The sequence below is a fragment of the Rhinolophus sinicus genome, linkage group LG06, assembly GCF_036562045.2.
Source record: "Rhinolophus sinicus isolate RSC01 linkage group LG06, ASM3656204v1, whole genome shotgun sequence".
Classification (NCBI taxonomy): domain Eukaryota; kingdom Metazoa; phylum Chordata; class Mammalia; order Chiroptera; family Rhinolophidae; genus Rhinolophus; species Rhinolophus sinicus.
Window position 1 is genome coordinate 65,943,447 of NC_133756.1, and position 13,779 is coordinate 65,957,225.

The following is a 13,779-nucleotide window of genomic DNA, read 5'->3' on the forward strand; positions in this document are numbered from 1 at the left end:
GAAAACACTGGACAAAAGCAAGTAGGCTGTTCCTGGACCCTACCGTGAGTACAGGGGGAGCTCCCAATATATTTCAGGCCTGGCTCTTCATCGTTGCTGGCGGTTGGGTGGGGCTGGCGCAAGCAAAGATTCCCAGTTGTGAGGTATGGTAGAGGAACAGGCAACCAATTAATTACTCCCACTTGAAAGTTGCTGCCTTATTACAACACTATTTTATCTGTATTAGGTGGGCTTGCTAATAGCTGGAATGCAACTTTAAAAAGCAACCTTTGAATTTCTAGGAATCAATCAAATTGCAGTACTTTGTTGGCCTAAAATTATGATGGACTAAGACATCTCAATCTGTGAAAACACAGAGAATCTTCCAAGAAAATATCAATTCAGCAATGAGTTGAATGTTAAACCAAAGAGGAAAGTTCCTTTGTTTTTTGACTGAAAACGGCAAATTAAATCACAAAATTTTGCAAATAAGATATATAGGCATTTGTCTATTAGCAGATGGAATCATTTACTGCACTTTAAATAACTTCCTGATTTATTCCTCCACCTCAAGAACCGACTCCCATGGTTTTGGTCTGTATTTTGTGTCCACTTTGAAAATCACTAATTCAAGAATGCAGCTGTCCTGCCAGCTTGCGTCTGGCCACTGCTCTTACTGACTGTTTTAGAATTCTTTGACCCCATTCAAACATAAAGGCTATTGATTTTTTTAATTCCTCTCAACCCACTGGATTTTTCCTTTCTCATCTAATTTAAAGTCCAATACTGCAGTGGGTTGAATTGCGTCCCTCCAAAAGATATGTCCAAGTCCTAACTCCCAATACCTGTAAATGTAATCTTACTTGGAAATAAGGTCTTTGCAGATATAACTAAGTTAAGGATCTCTGAATGAGATTATCCTGGCTTAGGGTGGAAGCTGAATCCAATGTCTGGTGTCCTTGTAAGAGAATGGAGAGATTTCAGATGCGGGGTGGGGGACGGTGGGGGGAGGCCTTGTGAAAACAGAAGCAGAGATTCGATTTATATGGCTACAAGCCAAGGAACATAAAGGACTGCCCAGCAGCCACTGGAAGCTAGGAAAGAGGCAGAGGACAGATTCTCCCTCAGAGTCTCCAGCCAGCAGGAACCAACCCTGCCAACACCTTGATTTGGGGCTTCTGGCCTGCAGAACTGTGAGAAAATAATCCTGTTGTTTTAATCGACTAAGTCTGTGGTGATCTGTTGCCCCCTTTCCTTTCTTTTTATCCATCCGGCAAAACTCCAGCCCTGGATGGACCCAACTATCTACTTTACCCATAGCTGTACCTGGATAGCCAAAGCCACTGAAAAAAGTCACCAGTGCTGTATACTTGTAGATTCATGTCACAAATCTGAAATGGGATTAACTCTGCATGCCCCTCTCCTCTCCTCCCTGTGAGAAGATGACCTCACTTATTACCTGGAGAAGCACAGCCATGAAACAGGGTCAGTCCCAACTTCCTCCCTACCTACCTCTGCAGCCAGTCCCTCCACTTCCCTCCCATTTCAGTGGAGGAGGTGTTCATTACTTCTCTGATACTAACCCTTCTATCTGGGCTTTAAATCCCACCCACTCCTAACTTCTCAGCACCCTTACCCGAACTCTTTTGTCTCATATTATTTTCTAACTCTTTCTCTCTCCTGAATCTTTCACATTGGCTTGTCACGCCTATGTCTCTTTCATCATAAAACGACAACAACAAATCATAAGGCATGTAGACAGCTCCCTCCCAGTCAAATCACACACATACAACTCCTTATAGACACACGCACATTTCTTCCATCATTCATCCTTGTCCTATCTTTTTTCCCCACTTCACAGCCAGGCTTCTGGAAAATGTATCCTGATTTTACCCCATTTCCTGCTAATTTCTCATTTCACATGAATGTGGCCTCTGTCCCCAAACAATCCACCCAGACAGCTTTGGCTAAGTCATCCATAACCTCTAGTGGATCAGAATCACTAAAGTTAATGGGTATTTTCACTTGAGTTCTTCATGGCACTAAACACAGTTAATTGTACCCTCTTGGAAACATTTTCTGACCCTGGCTACTGTCACACCAAATTGTTCTGGTTTTCTTCCCACCTCTAGCCACTGCTCTTCTGCCACCTTTCCAGGTTCACCCTCCTCTATCCAGTCACTAGTGATGATATTCCTCTTGTGTGTATCAGACTATCTGACATGTTTCATGTATTCTATACTTGTTCCATAGCCAATCTCATACATGGTCATCACTGTAATGAACACGTATATACAAACGAGCCAACATTTACATATCCAACCCAGACCTCTCCTTTGATCTCCATATATTCAACTGCCAACTTTGGCTATCACAAAGTCAACACAAATTCATACGGAAACTTCTAATCTTACCTCCTTCTCACCCTGCCCTGCCCCTACTCCTCCAAACCTGTCATTATGCCAAAGTACTCATCCCAGAGAACCGTGACAGTTGTCTTTCTCCCTCCTACATCTGACCTGTCACAAAGCCCTGTCAGTTGTTCCTTATGACAGCACTCAAATCCATCCATTTCCACCACAAATATCAGTCCAAGCTACCATCATCTTCCAGTGCCCTCCTAACTGGTGTATCTGTAGCTCCTCATACTCTTGTCTAATTTGTTCTACAGGATGCGGTTCAGTGAAGGTCCAATTTTTGGTGCTCTCTCCAGCCTCAGCCCATACCACGCTCCCAACTCTCCCTTCTCCAGCCACTGGTCTTGCCTGCTTTCCCAGACTGCTCACCTGCTTCTTCTATTGCAGGGACTTCGCACATGCGGTTCTGCTGTCTGGTGGGCTCATTTTCTAAATTCCTCCCCTTCCTCAGATCCCAGATTACACTTCTCTTCCTCAGGGAAGGTTCCCTACCCCGCAGACTGAGTCAAATCTCTCTCTCATTCTCCCAAGTACCTTTTCTTTCCTGCCCTTATCAAGCTGTGACCTCATCTTTCTTCTCGCGATTTGATCACCTACCTCTCCAGCTACACCTTACAGGCCCCGAGGTCAAGCCCCAACAAAGTCTGGTTTTGCTCAGTTACATTCCCAGAGCCAGGTACACTCTCAGCACGTGGTCGGTTCTTAGTAATTTTTTTGTTTGTTTCCCCCACCCCCACCCCCCGAGGCCCTCATGTGCAGGAAAGCTTAGAAGCACCAAGGGAATTGTGGCACACTGTGGATTTCCAGGGCCAACCCCTGCAGTTTAGATTCTGTTCAGAGGAAACAAAAGCATAACTCAGTGGCATCTTCACAGCTTATTCCTACCAGGTCTTTCTTTTTCTTTCTTTCTTTTTTGTTAATATAAATTCAGTCCTCATTTCCAAGGAATTTGGATAAGATGGCTACAGCTGACTATTTGGTGAGGCACTGCCTGTTCTATTTCGGAGGGGATGTTATCATCTGTTTTTGTTCCTGGGGCAGGTGTGGGGATGTGTTGTGGACCCCATCGCTGATTCCACAAAAGAAGTTGGGCATCGGGCTAATGGCTCCCCAGGGCCTGGGCAGAACCTCAGAGGACAGGCTGAAAAGCATGCTGAAATCATCTCCCGGAGGACCCATTATTTTAGGGTCTACGCATTACTGCTTTTCTCCTACTGACACGAGATGCAGGGATGTTTCTGAGACAAACTCTTCGTTGTGTAGTGTTTTCACCACCATCCAGAGCCCTGTCTCTGAGTCTTAATGTTGAAGGCCTTCGGCTTGGAATAGCAAGGATATACGAGCTGCATGAGACACGGAGATCTAACTATGAAAAATTCCTACAGTAATTATTCATGCCAAAATTGAGGAAAATGCTGAGATCATAATTTTCTAATCTTCTTATTGCTATACAACCTGCAAAGCAATACTTCTGGGTGTACCTTGGAAGATGTATACACAGACACATGCCCTATAACATGAGTTACAGTAAAACTACAGGATAGCTAATTATAGCAAATTATAAATGTGACTCACCGTAGCAATAATAATAACAGGCCAAGTATGCATTATGTTAATGTCCTTTTGTGTGTTCAGAAAAGCATGCAATTTTAAATACAAATATATAATATACATGCAATGTATGGACTTATTCTTCATATTTAGAAGTGTGGACATTATTGTACATATGAAAGGACATTATGTACACACACATATAAGACAAATATATGCATACCAGCTAAAATCGGCCAACCAATGAACATTCTCACAATCAATCCTCTGTATACTTAGTATTTGACTCTTATCTATGCATAGGAAAGTTTGTAATTCAAAGTATTACTTGAACATATATACAATTTACGGGAGCTCAGCGGCAGCTCAGCTCAAGGTGCCGTGTTCAATCTTAGTTGCAGGGGGCAGAGCCCACCATCCCTTGCGGGACTCGAGGAATTGAACTGGCAACCTTGTGGTTGAGAGCCCACTGGCCCATGTGGGAATCGAACCGGCAGCCCTCGGAGTCAGGAGCACGGAGCTCCAACCGCCCGAGCCACCGGGCCGGCCCCCCATTCACTTTTTAAAAAACTAGAATGCCTTCAGTTATATTATGAACCCATCCATGTATTAATATATAAAGATATTCCATAGTATATCCTCTAGCTTCTCTAATTCAGAAACTGAATGTCTCTTAAAAACAAAACAAAACAAAAAGCAAAGAAAAAAAACACAAAACAAAAAAGAACACTATATACACATATCACATTCAGATGCCAATTTAATCAATTTGGCCACAGAGATCATAAACATTTGCTAAGAATAAAGATAAGAATGATTAAAATTTCAACTTTCCTGGTTGGTACATGTTTTTAAATTCTTTCTCCCCGAAGAGTTCTAAATGAAAATTTTTTCAGACTTTTAATGATTCATGAATAACTTGATACCGCTGTACTTGCATCTATCAAAGGACAAGTTTTCCAATATCTCAAAGAAGCCAGCATGATTGATCAAGTGCCTTTTCATGTGAGAAGCACCTCAGCTTTGCTGATGGCCTTGCCAAGCAGAGTAAACAAAGCTCTTGATTTGCCAAGAGGAAATGCGTCTACCACACCATCATTCATGGATTCACACTGAGAAGTGGCAATGATTTAAATGTATGTTTCTATTATTACAAACCACTCTCCATAGCAAAGTCAGGAAGAACACTGTAAGGGACCTTATGGAATCTTTGCTATTATTTTTTCCAGTGCTTACAGAACACTCCCTTTTTCTTTCTTGTTCACATGTCTTATACCTCACTTTGCTTAAAGAATATACTTAATTAGATTCCTTTTCTCCAAAGCAATGATGTATGATGTATGATAAAAAAATATGGTGAATGTTTAAATTTAAAAAAAATTTATTACAGTAAAAGACACATTGCCGTTAATCCCCTCAAAATACTCCCCCTCACGTCGAACACGCTTACCCCATCGTCCTTGCCACTTTCTGAAGCAGTTCTGGAAGTCCTCTTTCATGAGTGGCTTTAGTTGCACTGTCGTGGCTGCCTCGATGTCCTGAATTGATTTATAACGTTTACCTTTCATGGTCATTTTGACTTTGGGGAAGAACCAGACGTCACAGGGTGCCAGATTCGGTGAATAAGGTGGGTGAGGACACACCGTAATGTTTTTATTTGACAGAAATTCATGTACCAGAAGTGATGTGTGACATGGAGCCTTTCTGTTGTGATCACAAAATATTGTGAATGCTGCTGCCAAGTGCCATCCAACAGAAAGACAGGGATTTTCAATACAGGAAGCGGCATGTCGAACCTTAGTAACAGTGTGTGATAAGTTTCAATTTGTTCATGGCAGTCAGTTTGGTGTGAACTACAGTTGAGAGAAGGTGTGTTTTAAAGTGTGCCCTAAATCATCCTCCATCATGACAACACCCTGTGTCACACATCGCTTCTGGTATTTGGCAATTTCTGTCAGATAAAAACATTACAGTGTGTCCTCATCCACCTTATTCACCGGATCTGGCACCGTGTGACTTCTGGCTCTTCCCCAAAGTCAAAATGATTCAGGACATTGAGGCAGCCACAACAGTACAACTAAAGACACTCACAAAAGAGGACTTCCAGAACTGCTTCAGAAAGTGGCAAGAACGATGGAATAAGTGTTTTTGAAGCAAGGGAGGGTATTTTGAGGGGGATTAATGGCAATGTATCTTTTACTGTAATAAGTTTTTTTAAACTTTTATTTAAACATTCACTGCATTTTGTGATCACACCTCGTAAGTGTCCTTCTCTGTGTCACCCAGAGGCTGAGGAGATTCAGAGGAGTCATCCATTTAGAGTTTCATTTTCAGGTGAATCTCTCAGTAGCATTCAGGAATGCAAGAATGACACACATATTCACCTTAACAGATCTGTACAATGACCAAGAGGCTGGAGAATGCAGTCAGGTGAAGGGACTAAGTCAGCAGGGTGACAATTTAAGAGAGTCATGGAATTCAGAGGCTCATTGTAACCTCGGGAATTCAGAGATGATAGCAACAGGGCACTGGGGCTTCCATCCAAGAAACAGTCAAAACATGAACTGGGGAGGTTTACCAAGAGAACTACTTAAGATTTCAAGACTTTCTGCAGCATTCCTATGTTTGTTACTCTCTTTCCTACCCCAAAGCAATTAGCATTAAAATTGTTGGATCTGTGAACTAGTGTTCAGATACAAGAAGCAGATCATCTCCTATTTCACAGTTATTTCAGAGGTGAGGAAAAGGGGGAGGGGACCAAGGAACAGAGGAGGTGATAATTCTCAGGAGAGAGAGTAGGCTGAGTTTTTGAGGATGTAGAACAAGAAGGAAATAAAAATGCTGGAGTAGGCCCGCAAGACCTGCGCACAGAATTAGCAAAATATATATATAAAAAAATACAAACAAAAAGAATTTGAATAGCTCTTCTATCATCTCTTCTAAAACCAACAGGGTGAAATCAGAACTCTCACTATGCATTTCCCTTATACACTCTTTCTAGCTTAAAAAATATCCACGTAGTGTGACATAAACCCTCTACAATTTTAAGTCATGCAAAGTACTATTCTTACCCCTACTTTATAGTTGGCGAAACGGAGGTACAGAGTTAAATAAATTGAGTAAGTTCATATAACTACCACATGTCAGAGGTGGAGCTCGAAGCCAGGTACTCAGACTCCAGAGTCTCTGCTCTTTAACCCCTCAGTTAAACTGACTTGTCCTAACTTCCTTTGCTGTCCACTAGGCTACAAACTGTATAATTATCTTTGTTATCACAAGGATGCTTTATTTCTATTCTACTGTGTCTCCCTGCCATTCTTTTCATGAATAAATGAAAAGAATTATTTATTCAAGATTATTCATCCATGAAATAACTTACTTCCAACATTTTCTGCTGTATGTTGATTTTTACTGGAGCAGTAAAAATAAGGATGAAAAATAAGAAATGCATTGTGAATGCTAGAATGAAAGCATTCAATTATAGAAAAGGTGGAATTCTAAGTTCAGATATTTATAGATCATATAAAAGTGATGGTTCTTTAATTAAAAAACAACAACAAAAAAAGGCACAAGAAAGCACATATGACCTGAAAGCTAGTCTCAATCATATTTAAGAATTATTAGAGACAAGAGCCATTGTAAGACTTGATATTTTTTCTTTGGTTCAGACAATCTTCAGTAATTAAATCCTACATTAATCCTACTAATTAATGTACAGAGTCAATGTCAACAAAAGCCCAGTGAGAAATGAAGAAAAAATAATAATCTTACCTGCAGACGTGTGTTTGAACTTTTCACTTTTCTTCTTCCTCCATTTCCAAGGCTTGAAAATCCTTCCCAGGTTGGCAAATTTACTTCTCCTCCGGATGGGTGGGGTATGGGTACCTGGGACGAGGGAGTCAGAACGCATCGCCGCCAGCCTCTCCACTTCCTCAGCTTGTTTTTCCCGAGAAAAAGATGGAAATAAAGAGAGGAAAAAAAAGTGTTAAAATGGGAGCCTCACAGATGGCCAACATTTTCCATGGTTACAGATAACAGAAACCACATGACTGAAGTCCCGTTTTTCTTTCTGCCTTTTGGAATGGAAGTCATACTACCGTGTGCTACAGGCTGGGGACAGACAGCCAAACCTTAGGGATTTGGAAGACCCCCACCAAAATTTTCCAACCTTAACTTGGACATGAGAAGGCAGACAAGGAGGGGGAGAAGAAGGAACACAGCCCTCTTGACCATTCAGAGACTCCCCCACAGGCAGGGAGGGGACATCAGTGTAACTACTGGCCAGCAATTTCTCAAATAAGGCTTGGCAGATGCAATCACTATAACACCATCTGCTGAGGAAAGAAGGAGAAAACATTTATCAACTGTCTATTCCAGTGCCAAAGATTCCACTACCCACGACCCTCCTTCCTACTGTCCTGCTTTACCCATATCCACAGAAGCACGTGAATATGTCGAGAGAATGGCTCCACCTCAGGCTTAGTGACCAATTTTAGAATCACTCGCCCCTTATTGGATTTTAGAATTGCCTTAATTCTTCTCGGTCATTTTGTTTCTGGCGTTTTGCTTAATTAACAACAACAAAAAGATTCTTAGAAATTGAGAGCTGAGATGGACTTTAGGGACCATCTAAACTACTGCCAATTACTTTACATTTGAGGACATTCAAACTCAGAATGCCTAGTGGGAGCTCTTCCTTAAAGGTCACAATCGCTGTGACCTCTTCTATCGCTTGGAATAAAATCAACTCTTTTCCAACTTACAGGAGAATTTGCACATCCCAGAGAGGTAAATATAAGTGACTTGAATTTTTAAGACAGGAATAATCAGAGAAAGTAACCTCTTTGGCAAAATCAAAGGGGTGGGAGGGTTCGTCTTTCCAGAAGGTCAAAATCCATCTAGGGCTGTGGCTGACCCCACACCACTCTGCTGGGCCTCTAACACCATCTTTCAGAAAAATCACATGGACTTTTGCAACATAGGCTGTCCTCGGAAGCTCGATCTTACAGCCTGGTAGTGTGCCTGCGGTCATCTGAAATGGTTTTTAACTCAACAGATATATATGGAACATCTACCATGCTTGGGTGACAGATGATGACAGGCTGGTAAAGATTCCTGGCAGCAGAACTGAAAGGATGTAGATGGATTTGAGAAATGTTTGGGAAGCAAAGTCCAGAGGACTAAGTGACTGATTGGGTGGCCTGAGGGAAGGGAAGCGCATTGTTCCTGATGCCCAGATCATGTCAGTGGAGTGGCATCTTCACTCATGGAAACAGGGAACACAGGTTTGCAGGTGAAGGTGGCAATCATTTGGACATGTTGCATGGTGATGGCACTTGAACCTTTGACTACATGGTTCAATGCACTGGGAGCTCTTCTCGATCATTGTAAGTTACCACTTAATAGTGTGCCAGACACTGTGATCATTTCTGGGGTAGACACAAAAATGGGACATGATTGAGCACAGAGTCTAGAGGAAGAGACAAAGGGCTCAGTGTATAAAATTGGCGAAACAGGAAACCTCATATAATTCAATGGAGGCAGAGGAGAGAGCGATAATTCGGCTTTGCAGTGTTGGAGAAGACCCCAGGGACATAATGTTTGGCTAGCTTTTAGAAGGGGAGGGACTCTCCCCACATGGGGAAGAGGGAGAAGTGGATCCCTGGAAGAAGAACAGACCCAAAAGGAACAGAGAGGGCTGACAGAGCATGACATTCTAGGAACTACAAGAAACCCAGTGAACCATGAGTGTTGGTTAAGCTGCGAAGACGGGGAGAGGTGGTGGTTGGAGGAGTCTAGAGATGAATCAGAGTCTAGAGCAAGCTTTGAAAGGTAATATTAGGCATTTGGGTTTCACCCTATAAGCAGATGAAAAGAGATGAGAATTTGTAAGTGGAAATTGATATTATTAAGTGCAACAAATATGTGTTGCGTGCTCACTATGTACCAGACGCTTAGGCTATGTCAGTAAACAGATAAAAATACCAGCTCGTGGAGCTTACTCTGGGAGGCAGGCAAGATGGGGAGCAGACAATACACATGAAAACTAAGTAAACTGTAGAGTATGCTAGAAGATACGTGCTTTGGAAGAAAAATAAAAAGTAGAACACGGTAAAGGACAGCAAGAGTGTCTAGGTGGGGGAGGGGTTCAGTGTTAATTAGCCTGATTGAGAAGTTACACAATCAGGACACAATTAGATTTATTTCTAGGACTATCACTGAAACAGCAATGGGAACCTGAACAGGAGTGTGAAGAAACAAGTGGCAGAGAGAGAGTAATAAGGAGGCCCCTGCAATAGTCTTGAGGGATAGTGACTAGAAGCCAAGTAGGGCAGTGACAGAGGGGACACAGAGAGAAGATGACATTCAGCCAGGTGGTAGAACTGACAGGTCTTGGTAACTTTCTGGATAAACATGAGGGAGGACAAGGAAGCAAACATAGCTGAGGTGTTTGCTTTTCATGAGTGGGTAGGTAGTGAAGACTTTCCATTTTTAAAAGAACTTTGATTGTAAAAGAAAAAAGCAGACTAGGATGGTCGATCAATGACAAGGGCTTTGTAGTCAGATAATACAGTGTTTAGCCATGTCTCTTTAGGGGGTTGGATTCTATTGCTTGAGGTGATGGAGAACTACTGAAGGGCAAGGTACCAGGACGGGGATGGGAAGACTTGGTCTGGTTGGCGGGCCGAGCTGCCAAAACCAGTGGCGTGTAAGAGACTGAAGATGTAGAAAAGAGGTGGAGAAGTATATGAAACGGGGTTTTTTGGGAGGAGAAAAGGAGGTGGGATCAAAGGTATGTATAGAACTGTTAGTCATGGGAAGATTTTATTGAGTTATTGAAAATTTGAACTGGGGCCTCTGGTCACAAATGGCAGAGATCAGATGTGGGCCTCGGGGAGATGAACCTAGCCCCAGTGGGTACAATAGATTATTGGATGCGGAGGGAAGAAAGTAATGAGTGAGGAGACTTTAAGTAACTTTGGGTGGCAGGGTGACTGAGGAGAGCAGTTAAACAAACAAAAACCAGCTACAATGAGGCAAGAGAAGGAAGCCAAGTGGAGCACGTAAACAGCCTCTGGAACAACACTGTGGATGTTGGAATTATTCTCATTAAACGGTATCAGCTGCTTGTGTTGTTGCTTTTTCAACAAAGCTCATAGGTAGTGACAACTGCAGGAAACCACACCAAGGAGGCTTTGAGTCCAGGATAGAAGCCAAGACAACGGTCTACTGATCGGATGTCCACAAGATCACTTTCTTTCGTATCCATCCCCTTTTCCTCACTTCTTACCTTGGTTTATAACCTTATTGTTGCTTGTCCAGATTTTGCAAGTCTCCAAACCTCCATTCCCAACCCCAGTGTCCTGCCTTCACATCTCTATTTTATAGTGTTGCTGGGTTATTCTTCCAGAAGTCTGCTTTTCTCAGAAACTTTGAATGGCTTCTCACAACTTACAGTACAAAGTTCTCATTTCCTGTCTTGGCCTCCAGGTACCTCCACTGGAACGACGTGCCCAGAATTACCTCCTAGTGCCTGTCTTCGCACACCCCGCAGCCACCGTGCGGCACTCCTGCCACAGCAGGCTCATCCTGAGGCCTGCGGATCCCTGTGGGCTTCCAGAGGGCCATCAGACTACTGCAATTATGTGCAAAATTCTGTGTATATTTGGGTATCTGCACTGTGTTGGAAGAGTTCCCACCTTTCTTTTGTTTCTCCAGTCTAAGACACAAACGGTGAAATGTTTAAAGTATCCAGGTTGAGGCTTCTTGGGTTGAGCCAACCTAAAACATCTTGAGCTAAAGGTTAAAGATTATGTATTAAATCCCCCCCCCCCAATTTTTTAAATCAAGATACAGGTTATTCAAGATTGATATCAAGTTCACTCTCATAGTTGGCGCTCAATAATGATTTGCTAACTAAGTAAATGAATGATTCAGCTCATGAAAATCAGAATCACTATTTGTCTTAAAAAATGTATACCACTAGGACCAAAAAAATGTTTTATAATCACATCTTTAAGAAATGAATAAAAATTATTCTGAAATAACCGCATTAATATAATTATAAGAAATTAGGGATGCTTTTGAAAAACCTGGCGTGGCAAGAAGCTGATAGAGCATTATAAAAACATAATTATAACGCCATGATTAAATGAATCTTTAATAAGTATACTATTAAAATCAAGATGTTTAGCCCTTAAGTACACTAGATTATTGAGCAGACTGGATGACTTCAAGTTTAACTGATTTATATTTTAATCATCCACATTACTTTTTTCCCCCAATTCATCTGACAGCAGGGGCTACTCTCAACCTGACTGCTTGGCCACCCAATAATGAAATTGAAAGGCTTAAGAGTGAGGAAAGAGGCCAATTGTGAATCCAGTTTGCAGTGGAAGAAAGACAAAAGAAAACAAAACTGAGCTCAGAATAAAGTGGTTGCCGACTAACCGCAGGGACATAAAAGAGAACGGGATGGAGACAAGTGGGAGAGGAAAGGCATATAGGCCAGGCATGTTTACAGAAACAGGCTTCTTTTGAAACAGATCATAAAAAGGCTGCTGTACCCAGGCCCAGTGCTCCCGGAGGTGGCGTCCTCATGCTGCTGAGAAAGGAGACAGCTGTCTGGAGAAAAGGCTCCCTGAGACGTGAATCAGCCTGAATGTCAACTGCCAGGACTGAGAATGCGGAATCAAAATGTAGTAAGCTGGGCAGCCCAGGGAATTCTGAGAGCTGAGAGAGAAAGGGAGGCTTGGACCAGAATGATCTCTGGGGTCCTTCCCTTACCACCCTCCACGAAAAGACTCTTCTAAGAGACTAGGTAGTCTGGGCTCGCTTTCATGACATGACTGGGACGTGCTTTATCTGTAGGGCAAGAAATGGTTGGGAGATGATTTTTCCTTCCCTTTAGAAAAGGAGAGGAAATAATTCATACATCATTTTAATTACTGAGAACCCAAGGAGCAGTGTCTGTGGGCCTACAGACCCCCTTGTGTTTACAACCCGTTGTTGTAGCCTGGGGCTGCTCCTACTGGGCTCCTAGAGCAGGAAAGGAGGGGAAGTGGGGTGGGCCAGCAACACTTCAAACGGCACAATTACCATTACACAGAGGGTGCCAAAAAAATGTATACACACTTTTAAAAAAGAAAAAGCTATTAAAATTGTAAAAGTCAATATGTACCAATAACAAAAAAATGAATACAAGTCACATTTGACTTCTGCAATTACAAGAGGTGCTCTCAGTGGTTTCCATCAGCATCCAGACACTTCTAATTATGGCGAACTATTGCTTGAGCAACGTTGACCAAAGTACCTACTTGTACACATTTTTTTGGCACCCTGGTATTTCTCATGGTTGCTTGGTTTTCAAAAGGCTTATCCAAAGAAAGCACCAACTTTGTTTGTTGTCCTGCTGGCCTAGAAAGTGTTAGTCATACACTGTCCCTCTGAGAAGTTTGGCAAGAAGGAAGCCATGCTGTGTGTGCTCGCTGATGTCTAGTCAACAACAGAGGCAGATCGGCCAGGACTTCTGGGGCCCCGATGCTAGATCTCTCCATGTGTCAAGTGCTCCTAGGATTTTGGAAGGATCTGAAATGCTCACAAATTGGATATCTGCTTCTCAACCCAAAGTGAACACACAAATAGAATGCTTTGGTAGCAGGATCTGATTACATTCACTTTTCCTTCCAATTTCATTAGAAGGGGTTAAATTTTCACCATATTTCACTAAACCTAAGAGTGGGGGCCAAAGATGGGGGTGGAGGTGAAGTTAACTGTCAGTTCACTATACTGAGCTGCCCACGGCCTCAACCTCTCACCTTCCTGCAGCAAG

The 13,779-nt window shown here is 42.4% G+C and overlaps 1 protein-coding gene across 18 annotated transcripts in view; it reads right to left on the reverse strand.

Annotated features, from left to right (window-relative positions):
• The window catches only part of PHACTR1 (phosphatase and actin regulator 1), a 503,766-nt gene that overhangs the window by 184,498 nt on the left and 305,489 nt on the right, over window positions 1-13,779 (reverse strand). For all 18 annotated transcript variants that reach the window (XM_019742988.2, XM_074335219.1, XM_019742987.2 and 15 more), the window contains one exon: window positions 7,719-7,883. In XM_019742988.2, the coding sequence (XP_019598547.1) occupies window positions 7,719-7,883 (165 nt within the window). The remainder of the gene's footprint in view (window positions 1-7,718; window positions 7,884-13,779) is intronic.